The sequence below is a fragment of the Pangasianodon hypophthalmus genome, chromosome 2 (assembly GCF_027358585.1).
Source record: "Pangasianodon hypophthalmus isolate fPanHyp1 chromosome 2, fPanHyp1.pri, whole genome shotgun sequence".
In the NCBI taxonomy this organism is placed as follows: Eukaryota; Metazoa; Chordata; class Actinopteri; order Siluriformes; family Pangasiidae; genus Pangasianodon; species Pangasianodon hypophthalmus.
The window spans coordinates 34701561-34729106 of NC_069711.1; the positions used below are offsets into that span (position 1 = coordinate 34701561).

General features: G+C 41.8%; 2 protein-coding genes across 3 annotated transcripts; both read right to left on the reverse strand.

Moving 5' to 3' along the window:
- Positions 1 to 104: 104 nt before the first annotated feature.
- LOC113523678 (G-protein coupled receptor 35-like) lies at positions 105 to 944 on the reverse strand. Its single transcript, XM_026909672.3, has one exon. It carries the CDS (start codon positions 942 to 944, stop codon positions 105 to 107), a length of 840 nt encoding a protein of 279 aa, XP_026765473.3.
- A 9100-nt stretch (positions 945 to 10044) lies between these two features.
- LOC113523677 (uncharacterized) lies at positions 10045 to 25866 on the reverse strand. Of its 2 annotated transcripts, XM_034298111.2 has the most exons (7): positions 25717 to 25866; positions 21154 to 21267; positions 18249 to 18365; positions 17291 to 17395; positions 13802 to 15671; positions 12275 to 12325; positions 10045 to 11817 (listed from the first exon to the last, which is right to left on the reverse strand). In XM_034298111.2, exons 2-7 carry the CDS (start codon positions 21262 to 21264, stop codon positions 11561 to 11563), a joined length of 2511 nt encoding a protein of 836 aa, XP_034154002.2. In that variant the 5' UTR covers positions 21265 to 21267; positions 25717 to 25866; the 3' UTR covers positions 10045 to 11560. The 2 variants fall into 2 exon arrangements, with proteins under 2 accessions (XP_034154002.2, XP_034154007.2); XM_034298116.2 differs by lacking the exon at positions 12275 to 12325.
- Positions 25867 to 27546: the final 1680 nt, after the last annotated feature.

A 27546-nucleotide genomic window follows, 5' to 3' on the forward strand; every position in this document is an offset into this window, starting at 1 on the left:
CGATTATTCCATTATTTATTTTATAATTATGCACTGCAGCTACCTTGATCTCTAAAATATATCAGGATTAAAATAAAATTAGTGAGATAAGACGTCTTCTATGCTTAAAAGCATGCAGACTTTAAAAACGAGAGTTTTCCAGCTTTATGGAGCACAAAAACTGGACTCATGAAACCCATCATGATGTTAATGGCCAGACTGATCACTAGAGCCAGGCTGAAGTCCATCAAGGACAGCGCGTCCTGCATGCAGAAAGTGACGGAGATCGGGATGCTCTGGACCAGAAACGTCAGCAGGTTCACCATGACGATGTGAAAGGCCTGTTTTTTGGCTCTGTCCTCCATCCTCCTGTCGGCGTTCCTCTCCCCCGGTCCTGGGTGTCTCAGCTTGTTCAGAATGGACACGCAGCTGAAGACGTTGATGCTCAGAATGGTGACGGCGTAAGCGAGGATAATTCTGTAGGGCAGGAACGGGAACATGAACATACAGAAGATGCCACAGGCCAATCCGCTCGTCCACGTCACGACGCAGATCGCCATTCGGTACCTCAGAGGTCTGAACTTTAGGAAGGTGAGAGGATGGACGACGGCCAGGTAGCGCTCCAAACACACCCAGCACTGGAACTGAGAGCGCACCAACATCCCCACGCCGATGACAAAGCCAAACGCGTAATAGAAACACAGATCCATCTTTACATCGCATGTGATGTGAAAAGGCGCCAGGAGCATGAAGAAGATCTCAGCAGTGGCCTGGTTGAGAGTGAAGACGTCACACGGATCCAAGCTCCTGCGTCCGTTTAAAAGCAGCACGATGACGTACACGTTTAGAGGAAGACCCAGGAGATAATTGAGCACATGGATGAATACAGAGAAGAAGGGCTTGACGCTGTACTCCCACACTACCTCTGAGTGGACGGAGGAGTTCATCATGCTGGAGATGTTCATCGTTCTGTCCTCCAAAATAAACAGATTAAAAAGTTATCCAGCTAATAATAAAACTCTGACAGTAGTGCAGCTGCCAATCACAGGTTTATTCATATCAATTCTATTCTAATACGTTATCGTTTCTATGGTAACAGCTCATTCTTGTATGGACTTGTATGGAGGACGCTCCACTAATAATAAAAAACATTAGAAAATCTGTTGATGTAGTGAAGTTTACTGTAAGGAGAAGTTTATTTAACTTTTATGGAAGGAGTCTCCAGTGTCAGCGCTTTGTAACAGTCAGAGGTAAAGCTGTAACTTGTAACTCGTTTCACCGACGTTTTACAACAGATTTTTTTTTTACACACACACACACACACACACACACACACAGAGAGAGAGAGAGAGAGTCAGGTCCATAAGTATTTGGACAATTACACAATTTTGGTAATTGTGCCTCTGTTCTCCACCACAATGGATTTGAAATGAAGCAGTCAAGATGTGACTGAAGTGTAAACTTTCCGCTTTAATTAAGGGCTTTAACAAAACTATTGCATTAACTGTTTAGGAATTACAGCCATTTTTTTTTTACAGCGTTCCTCCATTTTCACAGGTTCAAAAGTAATTGGACAAACTAACATAATCATAAATATTAGGGTTATTTTTAGACTTGGATGTAAATCATTTGCAGTCAGTGACTGAAGTCTGGAGCCCATGGACATCACCAAATTCTGAGTTTCCTCCCTTGAGACACTTTGCCAGGTTTTTACTGCAGCCATCTTCAGTTGCTGCTTGTCTGTGGGTTTTTCTGCCTTCGGTTTTGTCTTCAGTAAGTGAAAAGCAGCTCAGTTGATTTGAGGTCAGTTGACTTTGCCATTTCATTGCCTTAAGAGGCTCTTGGGTTGCTTTCACAGTATGTTTTGGGTCATTATCCATCTGTACTATGAAGCGCTGTCCTATCAGTTTTGCAGCATTTGACTGAATCTGAGGAGAAGTTTAGCTCTGTACATTTCAGAATTCATCCTGCTACTTCTATCAGCAGTCACATCATCAGTAAACACCAGTTACCTAGTTTCATGTTCAATGACCCAGCCATACATGCCCATGCCATAACGCTACCTCCACCATGATTGACAGATGATGTGGTCTGCATTGGAACATGAGCCCTTCCTTTCCTTCTCCATACTCTTCTCTTCCCATCATTCCGGTACACGTTAATCTTGCATCAGAACTGGTCAGGCTTTATTTTTTAGAGGTTTTTTTTTTTTTTTAACAAAGTCTAATCTGGTCTTTCTGTTCTTGAGCTTGCATCTTGAGGTAAACCGTCTGTATTTACATTTATGAAGGCATCAATTGATTGTAGACTTTGACAATGATAGGCCTACCTCCTCCAGAGTGTTCTTGACTTGGCTAGATGTTGTGAAGGGGTTTTTCTTCACCAAGGAAAGAACTCTGCGATCATCCTCTTTAGTTTTCTTCTGTGGTCTTCCAGGACTTTTGGTGTTGCTGAGCTCGCCAGTGCATTCCTTCTTTTTAAGAATGTACCAAATTGTTGATTTGGCCCTCCTAAAGTTTCTGCTATCTCTCTGATGTTTGTTTTCTGTCTGTTTGTTTTTTTAGCCTAATGATGGCCTCTTTTACTTGCATCGACACCTCTTTGGACAGCAATAGTGAGAGTTCTCATGAACAGCTATCAAATACCAAATGCAAATTCAACACTTGGAATTAACTCCAGATCTTTTACTGCTTATCAGTCAATTGTCCAATTACTTTTGAGCCTGTGAACATGGAGGGACTCCGTAAAAAATGGCTGTAATTCCTAAACTGTTAGTGCAATATTTTTCTTAAACCCCTTGAATTAAAGCTGAAAATCTACACTTCAGTCACATCTTGATTCTTCATTTCAAATCCATAATCCATATATATATATATATATTTATTCACTTAATTAGAGGATATTCATAAACCACAGTGTGTCCACCAATTAGCCAATTACTGTTAACTAAACATAATTAAACTAAAAGAACATAATTTATGAAAGACTTTAAGGTTTTTCAGTTCATATGCCTCCTGTTGGATATTATTTCCTATTAAAAGACTATGTTGCATGTAGGAAATGCTAATAAAAAGTATATGCTAATTAATTAGTGCAGAATTATTAATTATTGTAATTAAATGACAAAAACACAGCTGCAAGCTTTCACACATTATATATTCCACTTAATATCATAGCATGTGATATAAATAAATAAATAAATATATAAACATACATACATACATACAAATAAATGTATACATTAAATTTCAGCTGATAAATTTTGAATTAAATAGAATCTACAGTATAGAGAATATATTTAAATAATATTGTTTCAGAGGAATGGGTGAACTTACGGACGATGTAGCGCAGTTCTCGTTTTCCCAAAAAAAAATCTCAAATATCTCGGCTTCAACACTCAGGTTCCTGTGTGTATTATATATATATGTGTGTGTGTGTGTGTGTGTGTGCGTGTGTGTGTGTGTGTGTGCGTCTGTGTTGTTACTGCCTCATCAGTAATCTCCACAAAGACTTGTCATCGATGCAAATAGCAAAAGCAGCATCATGACAACACGCTCACACACTCACACACACACACACACGTGTATATGTATATATATATATATATATATATATATATATATATATATATATACACACACACAGTCATGGGGAAAAAGAAAGTACACCCTCCTTCAATTCTGTGTTTTTATTGATCAGGGTCTAAATAACAGTCATGTGGTCTTCACCAACTTCTATAAACAAGCAAATAACCTCAGAAAAACACAACAGATTTCAATATGGGAAAAAATAAGTACAGCCTATAATTCAGTAACATGCAGAACCACCTTTAGCAACAACAACTTCAAGTAAAAGTTTTCTGTAGGAGTTTTTCAGTCTCTCACATCGTTTTGGAGAAACTTTAACCCACTCTTCTTTACAACATCGCTTCAGTTCATCGATGTTTGAAGGAATTCGTTTATACACAGCTCTCTGAAGATCCCACCGCAGCATCTCAGTGGGTTTGAGGTCCGGACTTTGACTTGGCCGTTCCAACACCTTGATTTTTTTCTTCTTTAGCCATTCAGATGTTGATTTGCTGGTGTGTTTGGGATCATTGTCCTGTTACATGACACAATTTCGGCCCAGCTTAAGCTGTTGAATGGGGAAAAATGTGATGTCAGTGACAGTGAGTATTTCAGAAACTGCTGATCTCCTGGGATTTTCACATACAAAGGTTTACAGTGTTTACACAAAATGGTGCAAAAGACAAAAAAAACTTCCTGTCAAACTGGTCTGATGAATCTCTGTGTGATGCTGTGATGTTGTGGGGAATGAATTTGTGGCACACGCTGGACCTCTGAATACCAATCGAGCATTGTTTGAATGCCACAGACAGTACTGTTGGTGATGACATAAATCATTTTATGGCCACAATTTCCCATCTCATAATGTCTACCTCTAACATGATAAAGTTGTCTCAGACTGGTTCCATGAACATGACGATGAGTTCAGGGCACTTTAGTAGCTTCCTCAGTCACCAGAGCGCCTTTGTGGTAGAACGGGAGCATAATTTGTAGCAATTACAGTATGTTATGTAATCATGGCAACATGGACCAAAATCTTACAGGACTGTTTCTAACACATTGTGGAACCCATGCCGTGAAGACTAGAAGCTATTCTTCAAGATTCCGCCGCACATCTGTGGATTCTGTTTCACATATTTTTTTTTTTGGCTATGAGCGTCTGTCACAGGGATAAATGTGCATGGAAATGTGAATGTAAATCGTTCCTGATGAGGCATGGAGGAGACCAGTGGCTTTAATCACATGGCAACAGGTTGATCACAAGAATTTTCCAGCTTTAAGGAGCACAAAAAACGGCCCCACCCAACCCATGGCGAGGTTGATGGCCAGACAAATGTCTGTACTCATATAAAAAACAGTCATGGGCAGCGTGTTTAGGGTCCCAAAGAGGACAGCGATCGGGGTGTTCTGGACCAGAAACGTCAGCAGGTTCATCACGACGACTTGAAAGGCCCGTTTTTTGGCTCCGTCCTCCATCCTCCTGTCGGCGTTCCTCTCCCCCGGTCCTGGGTGTCTCAGCTTGTTCAGAATGGACACGCAGCTGAAGACGTTGATGCTGAGAATGATAAAGTAGATGACTCCAAAGACTCGGTAAGGCATGTGAGGGAACGTGGACATGCAGATGACGCCAGACGGTATTCCACCCAGCCACACCACCACACACATCACTACTCGATATCGGAGAGGCCGGAACTTCAGGAATGTGATGGGATGGATGACGGCCAAATAGCGCTCCAAACACACCGAGCACTGGAGCAGAGCGCGCACTGACATTCCAGTGCCGAGTAAAAAACCCAGCAGTTGATAAAACCACGTCTCAGAACTGACATTCACCAAGATGTGAAAAGGAGCAAAGAGCATGAAGAAGATCTCAGCAGCAGCCTGGTTGAGAGTGAAGACGTCACACGGATCCAGGCTCCTGCGTCTGTTTAAAAGCAGCACGATGACGTAGGAGTTTAGAGGAAGACCCAGGAGATAATTGATCATATGCATGGATATAATGAAGAGGAGCTTGGTGTAGTTCTGCCACTGTTCCTCTGAATGGATGGAGGAGTTTGTGTTGGAGCTTGTGCTCAACATTCTGTCTTTAGGAATAAAACCTGCACAGGAGACACAAAAGCAGATTAGAATTAGAACATATCAGAATACAAATACTTCTCAAAGCATCTCCATGTTAAAGCTAGCTGTCACTGAAGAATACTTTATGAATACAGAACATTATCCTGATTAAAACTAGCACGTGTAAAGAAAATAGTTTATACAGTATGAATGATGTCACAAATAAAGCCTACACTAACATTAGAAATGATTCTGATTAAGTTAAACCCAACACTGCTCAGTATCCTGACATCACTGTGAAGCATGGTGGTGGTAGCGTCATCTTAAGGGTTAAGGTGCTTCTTTGATATTCTTTTCCCTCCACTTTAATATTATAGATATTTTAGCTCTGGTTCCTCTGTGTCAATCAGGCCAGGTTTTATTCACCTCAGTCTTGGGCACTGATCTTGGTGCTGACAAAGAGTTTGTAAAAATAATATCTGTGTTGTCTTTCCACGTACATGAAGTTTGACAAGAAGTGATTCCTTCTCCAACGAAACAGTCTAATGCATAAATGAAGCCGACTAGCTGAGGTAGAGTCTTGGACTCGAAATGGATTTGATGGTTTTCTGACTCGATCTCGGCTCGTCCTGGTCATGAACTTGACAACGACGGTCTTGACTACAGCCCTATAAAGGGCCACATTACTCTTCGTCCAATGTCAAGAGCTGAACCGAAAAAAAATCATTTTAGTGACATCATCATCTCCTCTTAAACATGTTCATTTATTGACTTTTACCTGAAACATTCTGTTTTTCAACAACAAAATGATTTATTACCAAGAAAACCAATTTTCCAAACTATGATTTTACAAAACAGTGACCTGCATATATATATATATATATATATACACACACACACACACACACACACACACTGTATACAGAATTTGTGGCTGTAAATATTTTCACTTACTATTATTATAATTTTTAAAACGTTTATTTTTTTAAGATTTTTAAATGAGGAATATTTAAACCAAGATAAATGTGAAACTATTTTATAAGAACTCTACACTATTTTTTTTTAGAAGGATGTGATTATATATACAGAATGAAATATTTTTACAAAAACCGAAGATATTACTATATATAATATATTACTATAAATATTATTCAAATTATTTAAGTGCTTAAATGTTTATATTCATACAGGAATATAATATAGAAAATGATCTCAATCAAAACAGTTGATTCCTATAGGATATTGTAATTCTAAATAAATGACAAGCACAAATCCTTTTCCACAAATCACATATTCGATATGATAATAACAGAAGACAATAAATAACATTAAATAACTGAAATGTGTAGATTTGATTATAACTCATTAACATAAAAATTCACTGTAACTATAAAATAAAATGGTTTTAAAGGACAGATATGCTTACGGATGATGCAGCACAGTTCTCGCCCTTCCTAACAGCCTTCACACACTCAGGTGTGTGTGTGTGTGTGTGTGTGTGTGTGCTCTGTTGTCACCTGTGTTGTTACTGTCATCATATTGATCACCATTGATGCAAATATGATGCCATGATAACTTTCCACAAGAACACGATATAAATACGCACAGCGTAGCGCCATTCTTTCCAGGAATACACTTTTATAAGTATTACTTTATAAATATTTATAATCCCTAAAGTGCAAAAATTACATTAGACTATTAGGGAAAATCAGCAATTTTATGGGAACTGCTCTGTGCGCGCTTCCTACCCTTTCTTCAGTGTTTAATCTCACCTGGATGCTGTAGTTTTGTGTCGTAGTGCTGCTGCTGTAATCATAAAGACTGACTTGTTGTTCATCCCAGGACTCTTCTTCACAATCTGCTCGTACTGAATATCCTGTAAACACACTCAGCACTGTTCTGTCTTTACTCTTCTACACCTGTACAGTCTTATGATTCAGAGAAACAACCAAGATGCCAAGAGGAACTCATAATGCTACCACCACCATGCTTCACAGGGTGATGAGCGGGGTCGTGTTTCCGCCAAATGTTTCACGGGTGAACAGTTACGCAAGCAGTTGTATTCACAGATCTCACTGTTCTTCCTACAAATAAGTATCTTGCACTTGTTTCTGGTCAATTTGTGGAGATGTAGTTTTCAAGAACTTCGCTGTGTTGCTATCGGCACTTTTACCCTGGATTCTGGCTCAAGCGTTCAGCTAAGAGCGTCTGTCACAGGGATAAATGTGCATGGAAACAGTTCGACTGAAGGACAGAGGAGGCTTTGGATTGTATACTTTTAAAGTTTTCCAGCTTTATGGAGAACAAAAACTGGCTACACCCAACCAAGGTTGAAGGCCAGACAAATGTCTGTACTCGTATAAAAAACAGTCATGGGCAGCGTGTTTAGGGTCCCAAAGAGGACAGCGATCGGGGTGTTCTGGACCAGAAACGTCAGCAGGTTCATCACGACGACTTGAAAGGCCCGTTTTTTGGCTCCGTCCTCCATCCTCCTGTCGGCGTTCCTCTCCCCCGGTCCTGGGTGTCTCAGCTTGTTCAGAATGGACACGCAGCTGAAGACGTTGATGCTGAGAATGATAAAGTAGATGACTCCAAAGACTCGGTAAGGCATGTGAGGGAACGTGGACATGCAGATGACGCCAGACGGTATTCCACCCAGCCACACCACCACACACATCACTACTCGATATCGGAGAGGCCGGAACTTCAGGAATGTGATGGGATGGATGACGGCCAAATAGCGCTCCAAACACACCGAGCACTGGAGCAGAGCGCGCACTGACATTCCAGTGCCGAGTAAAAAACCCAGCAGTTGATAAAACCACGTCTCAGAACTGACATTCACCAAGATGTGAAAAGGAGCAAAGAGCATGAAGAAGATCTCAGCAGCAGCCTGGTTGAGAGTGAAGACGTCACACGGATCCAAGCTCCTGCGTCTGTTTAAAAGCAGCACGATGACGTAGGAGTTTAGAGGAAGACCCAGGAGATAATTGATCATATGCATGGATATAATGAAGAGGAGCTTGGTGTAGTTCTGCCACTGTTCCTCTGAATGGATGGAGGAGTTTGTGTTGGAGCTTGTGCTCAACATTCTGTCTTTAGGAATAAAACCTGCACAGGAGATTAAAATATTTATACAGCATTCATACAGGATTAAATCCAAATTAAAAAACTAACAAATGTTTCATTATTAATACTATTCACATAATAATATCACAAATAAAGACTAGATATAAATATATTGTATATTATCATAAGAAAAGCCTGATTAGGATGAATATATACAGCGTCTTGTGTAAGTATTATTTACAAATAAAAGCTGTAAAATGTTTGATTGTGTAAGTATTATAAACATGATCTACATACTTATAACATTATCTGGATTATCCTGTGTTTAATTAAATCAATTAATCAATTAAAGAGTTTATTCTTATAGGATATTATTATTCTGAAAAAGATGAAAAGGACAAATCCTTTCCCACAAGTCACATATTCATGTCTGAGAATATAATATAATATTAAGAAACAATAAATAATAATAAATAAGCAAAATGTACAGCTTCAGTTGAAACTCATGAACATAAAAATTAAAGTAAATATAGAATAAAATAGTTTTTTATGCTTACGAATGTCGCAGCGCAGTTCTCGTCTTTACCAGCAGACCTCACACACTCAGGTGTGTGTGTGTGTGTGTGTGTGTGTTGTTATTGTCTTGTATATTGATCACTATTCATGCAAATATGATACACTTTCAACAAAAACATGCTGAAAAGACACACAACGTAGCGCCATTATTTCACTTTATATATAAACATACATTTATATATTTCTTTATGAGTATTTATGTTTTTAAATCCTTAAAGTGCAAAACCAGGTACAAAAACAATCAGAGAAAATAGGCAATCTTATGGGTGTATCTTTATAAAGTCTATAAAAACACACTCTGTGTGTGTGTGTGTGTGTGTGTGTGAGATGAAGCGGAGTTACTGCTAGCACCCTGAAGTTGATTATTTTCCTATAACAACACGTCCCTGAATGTTTTATTCCTCTTACACCACAGCAGCTCACCAATGATTACAACTGTTCATTTATTAACGAACGACACGTCATACCTTTTATCCGATTATAGCTACATTTAATGTTCTGTGAAACAAGTTAGTTCCTGTTCTCACTTACGTTATAGCAGCTATAAACACTCGTTCCTTCAACAGCCTCTTTTTTTTTCTTCTCGCAAGACAAAAAACGCAGCTTGTCATGTTACTGAGAAACCTCAATAAACGTAAACACCTCATCAGTTTATCATCAGTGGAGCGTCTGCTGTACAAGTGAATGAGCTGTTACTATAGAAACGATAACGTATCAGAACAACGGGCATGAATATAAACCCGTGATTTGCACCAATCAGAATCCAGAAACTTCCAACACACACACACACAGGAAGAAGTGTTCATTGGGTTTATTATTAAAAAGTGTAACATGGTGGTGTTAGATGGAGAAACAGAAATCATGCAGTCCAGCTTTAAACCTGGTGTTGAGTTTAATGCGGTGTGATAATATCATAATAAAGTGTGAAAAAGCTTCAGTACATCCAAACGTTTACAGCTACAGCTACAGCTAATCATATCGTTTTATTGACACAAATCTGACATGAGGGTGAAGGGTGAAGGTTTACGCCTTAACGAAGTCACACACTACAGTTTTATTACTCACTTTATCCACAAAATCATAAGACACAATTTATTCCGACAGTTGAGTCGCATAAACAGTTAAAAAACGTACTGTTGTTGTTTTCAGCTCCTTATCCGTGGACCAATAAGACTTACTTGTTCTAATAATAATAATAATAATAATAATAATAGCGCTACAGCAGAGATACAACACTGAAGGTCGTCTGGCGGCTTTCACGCTGTAACCATGACGACGCTCTTACCAGATGTAGCTATTATTAGCTAACTGTGTAGATTCGATTTCTTATTCTCAGTAATGCAGATGAAATATAAGGAGGAGGTTGTTTTGAATTTGATTTGCTTGTGCGACGTGACATCACGTAACGTCTCAGAAGCACGTTATTTTTAAAAAAATCCAAACTGCTACCTGATTGGTCAGTAAGTTTACAAAAAAAAAAAAAAGTAGAAGAAGTGATTTTTTTTAAAGCCTGTAGGATTAGAAGTAAAAGGTGCTTGTGGTTGAGGTTGAAACAATGAAACGAATTCCACTCGAGCTGATGGAGTAACTCTAGCGTTCACGCCGGCGAGCGACAAAGCGACACGCGATTGTTCGTTTTCTACGTACGTGTGCGAAACCACACAAAACCACAAAAAACATTTCAACTGAAGTTTTCTCAATTCTATGCAAATTAGGTATGACGCTGTTAAATCCAGAAGCAACAAACTCAAACGTTAAGGAGAATAAATAAAGCGTGGAAGGAAGTCGCAGAGATCGCTGGTGTCTCTGCATAGAGTATACGTAGCTAGTACAGTTAGCTAATTTGGGTTTAACTAGCTAGCTTCAAAAGAGATACATAGCTACAGACAGTTCTTATCAGAACTAAAAAACGCTGGACAGGCCACGCCCACAAGAGACAAGAAACACCAAGCGACACGTGTGACTCGTCGTCCGCTAGCGTGAACGTAGAGTGATGTTCGACATCGTTCAAATTTCCGTACAAAATAACTACTGAAGCTGTGATGTTAATTATAAAGATTAGCCTTGTAGCTACACTCGCTGAACTGCGGCCAGTTTTTTATTTATTTTTTAGATTTGTTGATTTTATTTCGGTATTTTTTCTGTTCGATCGGCTAAAATACTTTCCTGGTCCTCTAAGTAATGACTCCTGTGATAATGTAACACAGATTTAAGCCGTTAGTTAGCACATTATTTAATGCTGCAGTTTTAAAGCATTAGCATCATTTTTTTGTTTTTTTTTTTAACATTTAAAAATAATTAAACGAAACTCTTCAGACTTTGTGGCTGGCGTCTCTCTTCTGCGCCATGATGCGGTTGTAGATGTAGAACTTGACGCTCTGCCAGTCTCTCTTTTTAAGCGTTAAAGGTTCGGCGCTTATGCAGTTCTCGCACGCCGCTTTGCCCGGGACTCGACAGGAAGTGATGTAATCCTTCATGTGCTTTTCCACGGCCTGGATTTCAGGCCCGCTCCACGTTTTCCTCTTTTTCTGAGTTGCTTTTTTTCCTGGACAAGTGCCTGGAAACACGCCTGCGTTCAAAATAAACAGAAGAGAGAGAGAAAAAAGTAATAAATATGCAAATGAAATCATGAATAATACAAATAATATTATAATTCATAATTGGTTTGATTATTATTTACAGGTGAGTCAGTGCACAACAATTAACTTTTTATTTTATATTTATATAAAAAATAGTCAGATTGAGTCACTAATGGCATAATATCAGACATTTAAACCCATTTTTAAAAAATAATTGTTCAAATAATTAATCAATTAAATGATCGATTAATTAATTGATTAATTTATTTACGTCTATTTGAATATTCTGTTCACATTTTCTCTAATATATAAAATAAAAAATACGTTTATTACATTAATGAATTAGTTAACTAATAATATTTATATACTTTTTTATTTTAATTGATCTATTTTTTTTATTAATTCACATGATAAATAGTGAATTCTTTAATGATCAGAGGTACGAACCTGAACATTCCCAGCTCTTCTTTACTTTGTCGCTGCTCAGATCAACCTTCTCTACAGAGACAGAAAATTAAAAATTTTATTTAAGTTGGTGACTTTTGCCTGTTAAGTTTTCTTTTCCTGTGGCTTATTTATTTACTTATTCCATATTATTTACTATTTATTTATATTCAACTTATTTCTTCCATGTCTTACTGACATGTGAACATTCAATATTTAATGTAAACATATAACAGTGAGTGAGTCAGTCAATTAACCCGATTAATTAAAATAAATCAGTCAGTTAATTCAACGAGTTAAACGTCACTGAGTGACTGAGTGAATCAGTGAGTGAAGGAGAGCCAATGAGTCAGTGGGTGAGTGAGTGAGTGAGTCAGTGTACCAGTGAGTGAGTCATGAAATCAGCGAATGAGTCAGTGAATCAGTGAGTAAGTCAATGAATCAGTGAGTGAGTCAGTGTACCATTAACTGAGTGAGTCAGTGAGTCAGTGAGTGAATGAGTCAGTGTACCAACGAGTATGTCATGAAATCAGCGAATGAGTCAGTGAATCAGTGAGTGAGTCAGTGAATCCGTGAGTGAGTAAGTCAGTGAATCAGTGAGTGAGTGAGTCAGTGAATCAGTGCACCACTGACTGAGTGAGTCAGTGAGTCAGTGAGTGAATGAGTCAGTGTACCAACGAGTATGTCATGAAATCAGCGAATGAGTCAGTGAATCAGTGAGTGAGTCAGCGAATCAGTGAGTGAGTCAGTGTACCATTGACTGAGTGAGTCAGTGAGTGAATGAGTCAGTGTACCAGTGAGTATGTCATGAAATCAGAGAATGAGTCAGTGAATCAGCAAATGAGTCAGTGAATCCGTGAGTGAGTAAGTCAGTGAATCAGTGAGTGAGTGAGTCAGTGAATCAGTGAGTGAGTCAGTGCACCACTGACTGAGTGAGTCAGTGAGTGAATGAGTCAGTGTACCAGTGAGTATGTCATGAAATCAGCGAATGAGTCAGTGAATCAGTGACTGAGTGAGTCATTGAATCAACAAATGAGTCAATGAACCAGTGAGTGAGTCACTGAATCAACAAATGAGTCAATGAACCAGTGAGTGAGTCAGTGAATCAGCGAATGAGTCAGTGAATCAGTGACTGAGTGAGTCATTGAATCAACAAATGAGTCAATGAACCAGTGAGTGAGTCACTGAATCAACAAATGAGTCAATGAACCAGTGAGTGAGTCAGTGAATCAGCAAATGAGTCAATGAAACAGTAAGTCAGTGAATCAGTGAGTGAGTGAGTCAGTGAATCAGTGAGTGAGTGACTCAGTGAATCAGCGAGTGAGTGACTCAGTGAATCAGCGAGTGAGTCAGTGAATAAGTGAGTGAGTCAGTGAATAAGTGAGTGAGTGAGTCAGTGAATCAGTGAGTCAGTGAATCAGTGAGTGAGTGAGTCAGTGAATCAGTGAGTCAGTGAATCAGTGAGTGAGTGAGTGAGTGAATCAGTGAATCAGTGAGTCAGTGAATCAGTGAATCAGTGAGTGAATGTACCATCAGGTTGAACGTCGATATCTGTGAAGTTCTTGCCCATGAACTCCATCATTCGTCCCTGCTCCATTGCCGTTAGCACCTTGTGCACTTTAGCTAGCTGTAGTGTCCTTTCATGCAGCGGGTAAAACTCATCCTGGATGATCAGCTCGTGTCCGAGAAAGCTCGCTAACTGGTTTATTTCCGGGTCTCCGAGATTCAGCACCGTGGACAACGTCGCCATCCGCTTCCGCAATTTCCAACAAGTCAGCGCTTGAGGATCCTTCGCTCCGCAAATCAACGCAAACCCCCGAACGCAGTCCGAGCACCTGAAATGAGACGAAGCCGAGGGCCGGGCGAAGACGTAAGTGTTGTCCTTCATCACGCCGCAGGATTCCCGCTTTTCCACCAGCAGCTGCAGGGCGCGTAGCATTTTCAGAGTCAGCAGGATGGGAATGGGACGCGCTCCGTCTCGCCGGATGACGATTTTGTAAAAATGGCGGCAGAGTTGCTTCTCGACCTCGGTCAGCGCCCAGTCGATGTCTGTGGCAGGATCGGTGTTGTCTCGGGATAAAAAAGTCTCCAGTGTCATGCTCACCACTTCGGCTTCCCGGCTCCGGTTGAACAGGATGATCTGCGTCAGAGCGACCTTCGCTAAATCCGACCAGTGTTTCGTGGACGACTCTGCGGATAACTGCGCCGTGAATTCGTCCTGCGCTTTGTCCAGGAACGTGTGGAGCTTCTGAACATCTTCTGTGAAAGCCAGCAGCGTCGGAGGTTTAAATTTCACCTCCTCGTCTTCCGAGTTCCTAAACACTGTCGCGCACAGCAAGTCGTTCCAGCGTTCCTCGTGGATTTTTTGGAAGTTCTGCAGTTTTCGTGCCAGCTTCACGTTTTTCGGCATCACCACTTTAGTCCGTACGAGGCGACTGAGCTGCGCCAGGCAAATGGCCAGCTTTTTAGCGAGGGACGGAATTTTGTAGGTGTTTTTCTCGCTGTTGTATTCGCACGCGTGCCGCACGGCTTCCACCGCCTGCATGCAGTTGTACGGGTCGATAAAATCCTCCAGTTTCCTGAGAGACGTCACCTTCCGGCCGCTGAGCAGCAGTTTTCCTAATTCTCGCAGCTTTTGCCGGATGAAGCACTGACTGTTCGGAGACTCTCCGCTCTTCCGGAGCCAGTGTTCCGCCATTTGGATGACGCAGCTGTCGTTCTTTACGGCTTCGGTGATTTCATCCGAGACCATGACGCTTAAAATCTTCCACAGCTCCGGACTGATGTTCCGAGGTACCGGCTGCGTGGCGGCGCACAGAGAGAGCGCGCGGTTCTTCCCAGGTTTGGGAACGTAATCTTTAGGACTGAGTTTACACACCTTCATGTGCCTCCACAGGACTTTTTTGGTGAACAAGCCCTGACAGTGCGGGCAGTGCATGAAGTCGCTCGCTTTCATTTCCCCTCGCGGCCGTTTATACGGGATCAAGTCGCCTTTCCCCGATTTCAGCACGGCGATATTGTGGATGTAATTCCCTCTGAGTCGGAGCTCGTCCAAATAAATCCTCCTCTGTTTGGAACCTTTTGGGAAACTGCACGCTTTCGAGACTTCCTCTTCCTTCGAGTGAACGTCCTCCAAATGTCTCGCTATTTTGCTGAAAGGTTTCGAGCAAAACAGGCAGTAGTGTTTTTTATTATACACTCTCCTCCCATCCTCGGTTTTCTCGGTCTTGTTTACAGCCACGCCGTCGACCTTTGACCCCCGATGAGTGCTCGCGCTCGGTTGAGGGCACTCGCTGATGTCCGAGCTGCTCCCGTCGCTCTCGTCTCCGGGTTTCGAAGGAAGATCCTCTCCGCTGTCTGACGCCGAGTCGTTGGACTCGTCAGTAAATAACTCATCCAACTAAAAACAAAGAAAAATAAAAAATAATCACGTACACACTAACTGTCTCTGAGAAACCTTATAAAACACAAAATTAACATTTTATAAACATGCTTTACTCTTATTAATTATTTAATCAGTAAATAATCCATTGAATACTTTGAAAAAACTGTGAATTTTTTTTTTTTTTTTGGATGGATGGATATTATTCCGTCTCTATTTGCCACAACTCTGGCTTCCCAGTTGTCTGATTGGTTTAATCAAAGAACTACTAACCAATCAGAGCACAGGAGGCGGGATTAATCTTAGCTGAATTAGAGCATCATTACGTCAGAGAAACAAAGAACTGACTTCCGGGTCGATAACAGTGTTTTAAAAAGATATTTAAAAAAAAAATAAAATAACAACACTTACAGCGACATTGTGATAATATATTCAAACATAAAATATTCATTGTTTGAGAAACTTGTAGACTAAATCTGTAGTCTGTTAAAGTCTATTTTTAATAAACTGTTCCTCCGAGGTATTGATCTTGTTGTGTTGTAGATTAACTAGCAGGTTTGGAAAGTTAAAAGTTAAACTTGTCGGAATAATGAGCCTTCAAGTAAGCATGCTGTCTCAAGCCTGCGTCCGCACAGATACGGAAATATTTGGGAAAACCGCTCCATCAGTGTTTTTGAAAATATCTCCGCCCACATGAACATACAAACCGATTTGAAAACTCTTACACGAACACACCAGCCCAGTAGGTGGCGATAATACATCGTAAAAAAACTGGAAACTCTCATATTTACGTCAAACAGTAAACGGGAATTAACTGCAGGTAGGAAGTAAAGCTGTGAGCGGGGAACTGGAGAAACATCGCATCAATCACACGCATCAATCCGAGGAATCGTTTGGATTTGTCGCTTCTTTACAGCGTCATACCTCATTTGCATAGAATTAAAAAAAAAGCGTATTTACGTAGAAAATAAACGCTCGTCTGATGCTTTGTTGCCGTACTACAGGAATTTTTACTGTTTCTGTCACTCGGAGCACCTTGCTCATTTACGCTAACAATTATTAAAGTACGTTTGATTAAAAGAACGCAAAATAACGTGTTTTTTTTTTAATTAGAAGCAAGTTAAGCAAAGAAGAACAATCACTGAAAATATTCAAAAATATCGCAAACTTTGATCGGTTTAGAATAAAAAGCAGTGAGCCGTTTGGGAGCCGAAGGAGTCGACTCTTATTGGTGAACTGAGTCAAATGAACCGACTCACTGAAAAGAATCAGAATTCCCATCACAACTACCAAAAAAAAACTAATTCTCCTCCGCCCGGAAGCACAAACACCACAAACGTTCCGATTTCTCCAGCGGCTGCGTGTTTTAGGTGAACACCGCCCCCTAGTGTACGGAAGCACTCATGTCCGATTCCTTTCAGATTTATTCTCAAAAATATTAATTATATATTAATGTAACGAAAGGAGACGCTGCTCGACTTATCGATCAGCTAATCATCAGTGGCGGATTTTGGAAATAAAAATCTGTACTTTATTTACATCAAATCTGTGTTTAAAATTTCACACTCCATCCTGCTGACTTCACTGATATCGTAATATACGCAAATGCTATAAAATAAAAGACACATGAAACGTACGATACTCTTAGTCTTCCTCAGTCTGGAGGCACAGACGTCTTCATCACTGTCTTCCGAGGAATAAATGTTTAATCTGGAATAGGAACCCTGAGCGTTCCTCAAATCCTATAACAGTAAACAAGCACATGAACATCACAACAGCGTCTGAATAGAAGTCATTATTTTTATTTATTCCGTTCTTTTTCCGTGAGATTTTAAACCACGGGTTCTCGACTGATTACGGATTTAATTTGTGAATACGATAAAAATTATTAAAATATTAAGCACATCAGGCAAATTTGTACCATTATATTTTTTATTCCTGAATTTCAAACTAAAAAGAAATGTTTCTTCTAAAGTCGAGTTTATTTATGATTTTTATTACACTTTAGATTAAACTCACGTAACCAGGCTGTACGGCTTATAGCTAATTAAAACAAATTAATAATAACAAAAAAAACGTTGACACTAGCACCACTGTAATAACATTAATAATATCATTAATAACAATAAAAATATTAATAATAATAAAAAGAAGAAGAAAAAGCATCTAACAATATAATAATATAAAATAAAATATAAAATAATATTAACAAAAATATATAAAGTAATAATATCTATATTAACAGTTATAAAAGTGAATAAGAAACTAATAAAAAATAATACAATAAAATATAATAAAATATATTAATTTAATAATGCCATAATAATAGCAATGGAAAAAATATATATTTTTTTAAATAAATAAATAAATAAATAGATAAAATCATTACAATAATAATTAAAAATAATACTACTAATTCTTATTTCTTTATTTACTTTATTATTATTATTATTATTATTATTATTATTCAGCTCAATGTGGTGGCTCCCTGGAGTCCAGTTTTTATACATCATTAATAAACTACTATAATGTTTCTGTTTTTAAGTGCTATTTGTTTGTTTGTTTGTTTGTTTGTTTGTTTGTTTGTGTACGTACCTGCTGGTTGCTTGTTTCTGAACTGGAGAAGTCCTCGCTCTCCGCTAAAGGCTTTGACTGACAGGGCAGAAAGCCGTCTGCGTCGGTCGCCTCGGCCTGCGAGCTGCTGTCTGACGCCTGCCGAGGAAAACACCCCGATTTACTGCTCACTCTCACTCTCACTCCTCACTCTCTCTCCTCACTCTCACTCCTCACTCTCTCTCCTCACTCTCTCTCCTCACTCTCTCTCCTCACTCTCACTCCTCACTCCTCACTCCTCACTCCTCACTCTCACTCCTCACTCTCACTCCTCACTCTCACTCCTCACTCTCTCTCCTCACTCTCACTCCTCACTCTCACTCCTCACTCTCACTCTCTCTCCTCACTCTCTCTCCTCACTTTCACTCCTCACTCTCACTCCTCACTCTCTCTCCTCACTCTCACTCCTCACTTTCACTCTCACTCTCACTCCTCTCTCTCTCCTCACTCTCACTCCTCACTCTCACTTTCTCTCCTCACTCTCACTCCTCACTTTCACTCCTCACTCTCACTCCTCACTTTCTCTCCTCACTTTCACTCCTCACTCTCACTCTCACTCCTCACTCTCACTCCTCACTCTCTCTCCTCACTCTCACTCCTCACTCTCACTTTCTCTCCTCACTCTCACTCCTCACTCTCACTTTCTCTCCTCACTCTCACTCTCACTCCTCACTCTCACTCTCACTCCTCACTTTCTCTCCTCTCTCTCACTCCTCACTCTCACTCTCACTCCTCTCTCTCACTCCTCACTCTCTCTCCTCACTCTCACTTTCACTCCTCACTTTCTCTCCTCACTTTCTCTCCTCTCTCTCACTCCTCACTCTCTCTCCTCACTCTCACTCCTCACTCTCACGCCTCACTTTCTCTCCTCACTCTCACTCTCTCTCCTCACTCTCACTCCTCACTTTCTCTACTCACTCTCACTCCTCACTTTCACTCCTCACTCTCACTCCTCACTCTCACTCTCACTCCTCACTCTCACTCCTCACTCTCTCTCCTCACTCTCACTCCTCACTCTCTCTCCTCACTCTCACTCCTCACTTTCACTCCTCACTCTCTCTCCTCACTCTCACTCCTCACTTTCTCTACTCACTCTCACTCCTCACTCTCACTCCTCACTCTCTCTCCTCACTCTCACTCCTCACTCTCACTCCTCACTCTCACTCCTCACTCTCACTCTCTCTCCTCACTCTCTCTCCTCACTCTCTCTCCTCACTTTCACTCCTCACTCTCACTCTCACTCCTCACTCTCTCTCCTCACTCTCACTCCTCACTTTCTCTCCTCACTTTCACTCTCACTCTCACTCCTCACTCTCTCTCCTCACTCTCACTCCTCACTCTCACTTTCTCTCCTCACTCTCACTCCTCACTCTCTCTCCTCACTCTCACTCCTCACTCTCACTTTCTCTCCTCACTCTCACTCCTCACTCTCACTCCTCACTTTCACTCCTCACTTTCACTCCTCACTCTCTCTCCTCACTCTCACTCCTCACTTTCTCTACTCACTCTCACTCCTCACTCTCACTCCTCACTCTCTCTCCTCACTCTCACTCCTCACTCTCACTCCTCACTCTCACTCTCTCTCCTCACTCTCTCTCCTCACTTTCACTCCTCACTCCTCACTTTCACTCCTCACTCTCACTCCTCACTCTCTCTCCTCACTTTCACTCCTCTCTCACTCCTCACTCTCACTCTCACGCCTCACTTTCTCTCCTCACTCTCACTTTCACTCCTCACTCTCACTTTCACTCCTCACTCTCTCTCCTCACTCTCACTCCTCACTTTCTCTACTCACTCTCACTCCTCACTTTCACTCCTCACTCTCACTCCTCACTCTCACTCCTCACTCTCACTCCTCACTCTCACTCCTCACTTTCACTCCTCACTCTCTCTCCTCACTCTCACTCCTCACTTTCTCTACTCACTCTCACTCCTCACTCTCACTCCTCACTCTCACTCCTCACTTTCACTCCTCACACTCACCGGTCTGAGAGAAATTAGAGTGTTGGAGAGGGGTGTGTGTGTGTGTGTGTGTGTGTTTTGTGTGTTTGAGTACTTTTCTGAGTGTTTTCAAATATTAAAGAGATTTCAAGTTTCAGAGTGTGTTAATGAGTGAATGCGTTGGTGAGTGTGTGTTAGTGTATTTGAGAGCGTGTGTGTTAGAGTGTGTGTGTTTGAGAGCGTGTTTGAGAGTGTGTGTATTTGAGAGTGTGTGTTACCGTGTGTGTATTTGAGTTAGTTAGTGCGCGTTAGTGTGAGTGTATTCGAGAGTGTGTGTGTTATTCAATGTGTGTTAGGGTGTGTGTGTGTTTGAGAGTGTATCTGAGAGTGTATCAGAGTGTTTGTGTTAGTGTATTCGAGAGGTGTTAGAGTGTGTGTGTATTTGAGAGTGTTTGTTATTTAGTGTGGGTAAGGGTGTGTGTGTGTTTGAGAGTGTGTGTGTTAGTGAGTGTGTGTTACCGTGTGTGTATTTGAGTGTGTGCGTGTGTGTTAGTTAGTGCACGTTAGAGTGTGAGTGTATTCGAGAGTGTGTGTTATTCAATGTGTGTTAGTGAGTGTGTGTGTGTGTTTGAGAGTGTGTGTGTTAGTTAGTGGGTGTTAGAGTGTGTGTGTTAGAGGGAAAGTGTATTTGAGAATGTGCGTGCGTGTTAGAGTGTGTGTTACTGATTGTGTGCGAGTGTGTTTGAGAGCGTGTGTGTGTTAAAGCATGTGTAGTGTGTGTTAGAGTTTGAGTGTATTTGAGAGTGTGTGTTAGAGTGCGTCTGTTACAGCGTGTATAGCCTATGTATGTTAGAGTGTATGTGTGTTAGAGAGTGAGTGTGTTACAGCGTGTGCAGTGTGTGTGTGTTAGTGTGTGTGAGTGCGCGTGTGTGTGTGTGTGTGTTACCTGCTGAGTGACAGACTTGGTTGCGGTGGTGTTGGTGTTGTTGGTGTTGGTGCTGTAGTCTAGCGGAGGCTTCCACTGAGTGTTCACCTCCACAGCGCCGTGAAACTCCATTATCTATAACATCATTCATAACACATTAATAACTCATTCATTATTAACACGTTCACTCACCGCTCGGCGTATATACACCGTTTCACACGTTCACTCACCGCTCGGCGTATATACACCGTTTCACACGTTCACTCACCGCTCGGCGTATATACACCGTTTCACACGTTCACTCACCGCTCGGCGTATATACACCGTTTCACACGTTCACTCACCGCACGGCGTATATACAGCGTTTCACACGTTCACTCACCGCTCGGCGTATATACACCGTTTCACACGTTCACTCACCGCTCGGCGTATATACACCGTTTCACACGTTCACTCACCGCTCGGCGTATATACACCGTTTCACACGTTCACTCACCGCTCGGCGTATATACACCGTTTCACACGTTCACTCACCGCTCGGCGTATATACACCGTTTCACACGTTCACTCACCGCTCGGCGTATATACACCGTTACACACGTTCACTCACCGCACGGCGTATATACAGCGTTTCACACGTTCACTCACCGCTCGGCGTATATACAGCGTTTCACACGTTCACTCACCGCTCGGCGTATATACAGCGTTTCACACGTTCACTCACCGCTCGGCGTATATACACCGTTTCACACGTTCACCCACCGCTCGGCGTATATACAGCGTTTCACACGTTCACTCACCGCTCGGCGTATATACAGCGTTTCACACGTTCACTCACCGCACGGCGTATATACAGCGTTTCACACGTTCACTCACCGCTCGGCGTATATACAGCGTTTCACACGTTCACTCACCGCTCGGCGTATATACAGCGTTTCACACGTTCACTCACCGCTCGGCGTATATACAGCGTTTCACACGTTCACTCACCGCTCGGCGTATATACAGCGTTTCACACGTTCACTCACCGCTCGGCGTATATACACCGTTTCACACGTTCACTCACCGCTCGGCGTATATACAGCGTTTCACACGTTCGCTCACCGCTCGGCGTATATACACCGTTTCACACGTTCGCTCACCGCTCGGCGTATATACACCGTTTCACACGTTCACTCACCGCTCGGCGTATATACAGCGTTTCACACGTTCACTCACCGCTCGGCGTATATACACCGCTTCACACGTTCACTCACCGCTCGGCGTATATACACCGTTTCACACGTTCACCCACCGCTCGGCGTATATACACCGTTTCACACGTTCACCCACCGCTCGGCGTATATACAGCATTTCACACGTTCACTCACCGCTCGGCGTATATACACCGTTTCACACGTTCACTCACCGCTCGGCGTATATACACCGTTTCACACGTTCACCCACCGCTCGGCGTATATACACCGTTTCACACGGTCACCCACCGCTCGGCGTATATACACCGTTTCACACGTTCACTCACCGCTCGGCGTATATACACCGTTTCACACGTTCACCCCTCTTCACACGTTCACAGTTTCACACGTTCACCCTGCTCCACACATTCACTCACCGCTCGGCGTATATACACCGTTTCACACGTTCACTCACCGCTCGGCGTATATACAGCGTTTCACACGTTCACTCACCGCTCGGCGTATATACAGCATTTCACACGTTCACTCACCGCTCGGCGTATATACACCGTTTCACACGTTCACTCACCGCTCAGCGTATATACATCGTTTCACACAGTTTCACACGTTCACTCACCGCTCGGCGTATATACAGCGTTTCACACGTTCACTCACCGCTCGGCGTATATACACCGTTTCACACGTTCACTCACCGCTCGGCGTATATACACCGTTTCACACGTTCACCCACCGCTCGGCGTATATACAGCGTTACACACAGTTTCACACGTTCACCCACCGCTCGGCGTATATACAGCGTTACACACAGTTTCACACGTTCACTCACCGCTCGGCGTATATACACCGTTTCACACGTTCACTCACCGCTCGGCGTATATACACCGTTTCACACGTTCACCCACCGCTCGGCGTATATACACCGTTTCACATGTTCACTCACCGCTCGGCGTATATACACCGTTTCACACGTTCACCCACCGCTCGGCGTATATACACCGTTTCACACGTTCACTCACCGCTCGGCGTATATACACCGTTTCACACGTTCACTCACCGCTCGGCGTATATACACCGTTTCACACGTTCACTCACCGCTCGGCGTATATACACCGTTTCGCACGTTCACCCACCGCTCGGCGTATATACACCGTTTCGCACGTTCACCCACCACTCGGCGTATATACACCGCTTCGCACGTTCACCCACCGCTCGGCGTATATACACCGTTTCACACGTTCACTCACCGCACGGCGTATATACACCGTTTCGCACGTTCACTCACCGCTCGGCGTATATACACCGTTTCGCACGTTCACTCACCGCTCGGCGTATATACACCGTTTCACACGTTCACTCACCGCTCGGCGTATATACACCGTTTCACACGTTCACTCACCGCTCGGCGTATATACAGCGTTTCACACGTTCACTCACCGCTCGGCGTATATACACCGTTTCACACGTTCACTCACCGCTCGGCGTATATACACCGTTTCACACGTTCACTCACCGCTCGGCGTATATACACCGCTTCACACGTTCACTCACCGCTCGGCGTATATACAGCATTTCACACGTTCACTCACCGCTCGGCGTATATACACCGTTTCACACGTTCACTCACCGCTCGGCGTATATACACCGTTTCACACGTTCACTCACCGCTCAGCGTATATACAGCATTTCACACGTTCACTCACCGCTCAGCGTATATACACCGTTTCACACGTTCACTCACCGCTCAGCGTATATACACCGTTTCACACGTTCACTCACCTCTCAGCGTATATACACCGTTTCACACGTTCACTCACCTCTCGGCGTATATACAGCGTTTCACACGTTCACTCACCGCTCGGCGTATATACACCGTTTCACACGTTCACAGTTTCACACGTTCACACCGCTCCACACGTTCACAGTTTCACACGTTCAGGCCGTTTCAAATGTTCACTCACCGCTCCGCGTATATACACAGTTTCACACGTTCACACAGTTTCACACGTTTACCCCTCTTCACACGTTCACAGTTTCACACGTTCACCCCGCTCCACACGTTCACTCACCGCTCAGCGTATATACAGTTTCACACAGCTTCACACGTTCACCCCTTCTTCACACGTTCACCCCGCTTCACACGTTCACCCCTCTTCACACGTTCACGCCGCTTCACACGTTCACCCCCTCTTCACACGTTCACCCCTCTTCACACATTCATGCCGCTTCACATGTTCACACCGCTTCACACGTTCCTACAGTTTCACATGTTCACGCTGCTTCGAAATGTAACGATATTATACTGAAATCACGATATTTTAACACACACATCATGATACACTTTATTTTATTTGTCCCTGATTATAAAGACTTTTTTTTTTATTTGGTTGCTGTATAAATTTAAATAAATACGCATCTATATTTACTTCACTGGAACAACCGATGTATTGTTCCTGATTCATATTTTCTGTTTATTTGACAATAAACAAACAAATAAACACACAATCGCGGTGACAAGGCGGTGAATGATTTAGAAAATGATCACACCACTAAGCTGTGTGAGATGTTACTCAGGGACTCGGACATTGTTGTGTTTTTAGAGGAAGTAAACAGATTAATAAAGAAAACTTGGATTATCGTAAACTCAAACTGTGTGTGGATGAAAAGAAAAGTTAGAACGAAAAGATAAGATGGAGAAACCTCATTTTCCAGAATAGATCGGATTTAAAATGGATTAAAAATACACTGAAGAAGACTCAAGAGCTGGACGTTGATGTTTGGTGGACAAGTTTGCAAGGAGAAAAGAAAATAATTGTAATAAATATATAATAATTTTTGTGCGTGTGTGTTTTTGGGGTCCAGGTGTGGCGGTCAGCGCTCCTGGCACCGGGTCCTGTGTTGGGTTCCTGCGTAGGTTCCTGCCCAGGACACCAGGACTTGGTGACCCATCCCTGCAAACACTACATCACTGTCACTTCATGACTTTGCTGAAGGTCTCAGCGTGGTCGCGCATGCGCACTACAGAATATCCCTGTGTGTGTGTAACAGCGCCCCTAGCGGTGACTCACAGAACCACCGTTACATCCGTAACTAGCGTCAGCACTACTCCATATAAGAACGATATTTCACTTTTTTTTAAAATAATCCAATTTAAACCTATTTTGTGAACATGTAAAAATGCTAATGTGTTGTTTTAATTATGCAGAAACTCTTACTGTAATTGTTAATAGCGCAAGACCGCACACTGATTGAGCAAAACAGTAAAACAAAAGACAAAAAAACGCTCAAACATGGCGGTGAAAGTGAAAAAATAACAAGTGAAACAACATGAATTTACAACTGAGTCGTTTATAATCACAGAGCAGTGAGAACATTGCACGCTGTTGTTTACCTTTTTCGTCCTTCTGCCTTCGTGGTTCCCATAAGAGATGCAGGGAGAGAAAAACACACACACACACACACACACACACACACACACACACACACACACACACACACACACACACACACACACACACACACACACACACACACACACACACACACACACCTCCTTACTTCCGGTGCAAAGCTTCAACTTCCTGTCACTTCCTGTATGTGAACACGCTTTCAAAATAAAAGCAGAGGTGAAGTTTAGTTCTGCAGCAGAGTGTGTGTGTGTGTGTGTGTGTGTGTGTGTGAAACTGTGGCTGCTGCTGCTGTCACACTGATCCGCTCATTTCACCACCATAAACAAATCACACACACACACACACACACACCGCTTATGTAAATGAAATGACTCCCATCATCAGCGCTTAATGAATTCATTACTTTAATAAATAGTTACAGTAAAATGCAGTATATAATAAAAGTGATGTTACTGTGTCTGATAGATAGATAGATAGATAGACATCCATTAGGGAGAACATAATCCGTTAAACTACCATTACAGACCATTCGAAACATGTTAAACCCCATTAGGAACCATTAGGGAGAACATAATCCATTAAACTACCATTACAGACCATCAGAAGCCCGTTAAACCCCATTAGGAACCATTAGGGAGAACGTAATCCGTTAAACTACCATTACAGACCATCAGAAACACATTAAATCCATTAGGAACCATTAGGGAGAACATAATCCATTAAACTACCATTACAGACCATCAGAAGCCCATTAAACCCCATTAGGAACCATTAAGGAGAACATAATCCATTAAACTACCATTACAGACCATCAGAAACATGTTAAACCCCATTAGGAACCATTAGGGAGAACATAATCCGTTAAACTACCATTACAGACCATTAGAAACACATTAAATCCATTAGGAACCATTAGGGAGAACATAATCCATTAAACTACCATTACAGACCATCAGAAACATGTTAAACCCCATTAGGAACCATTAGGGAGAACATAATCCACTAAACTACCATTACAGACCATTAGAAGCCCATTAAATCCCATTAGGAACCATTAGGGAGAAAATAATCCATTAAACTACCATTAGAGACCATCAGAAACACATTAAATCCATTAGGAACCATTAGGGAGAACAGAATCCATTAAACTACCATTACAGACCATCAGAAACATGTTAAACCCCATTAGGAACCATTAGGGAGAACATAATCCGTTAAACTACCATTACAGATCATTAGAAGCCCATTAAATCCATTAGGAACCATTAGGGAGAACATAATCCACTAAACTACCATTACAGACCATTAGAAGCCCATTAAACCCCATTAGGAACCATTAGTGAGAAAATAATCCATTAAACTACCATTAGAGACCATCAGAAACACATTAAATCCATTAGGAACCATTAGGGAGAAAATAATCCATTAAACTACCATTAGAGACCATCAGAAACACATTAAATCCATTAGGAACCATTAGGGAGAAAATAATCCATTAAACTACCATTACAGACCATTATAAACATGTTAAACCACATTAGGAACCATTAGGGAGAACATAATCCATTAAACTACCATTACAGACCATTAGAAGCACATTAAATCCATTAGGAACCATTAGGGAGAACATAATCCATTAAACTACCATTACAGACCATTAGAAGCCCATTAAATCCCATTAGGAACCATTAGGGAGAACATAATCCATTAAACTACCATTACAGACCATCAGAAACATATTAAACCTCATTAAGAACCATTAGAAATTTGATGCATGGTGTTCTGCGGCTACGTGTCCTTCATCCACGGCA

What these genes read in the sequence shown, in the direction of transcription:
- LOC113523678 (XM_026909672.3), bottom strand. Translation starts at nt 944, where the DNA reads ATGAACATCTCCAGCATGATGAACTCCTCCGTCCACTCAGAGGTAGTG.
- LOC113523677 (XM_034298111.2), bottom strand. Translation starts at nt 21,264, where the DNA reads ATGGAGTTTCACGGCGCTGTGGAGGTGAACACTCAGTGGAAGCCTCCG. An exon ending in CAGAAACAAGCAACCAGCAG is followed by an intron (nt 17,396 to 18,248) that starts GTACGTACACAA and finishes TTACTGTTATAG; the next exon opens with GATTTGAGGAACGCTCAGGG. An exon ending in TGAGGAAGACTAAGAGTATC is followed by an intron (nt 15,672 to 17,290) that starts GTACGTTTCATG and finishes CTTTGTTTTTAG; the next exon opens with TTGGATGAGTTATTTACTGA.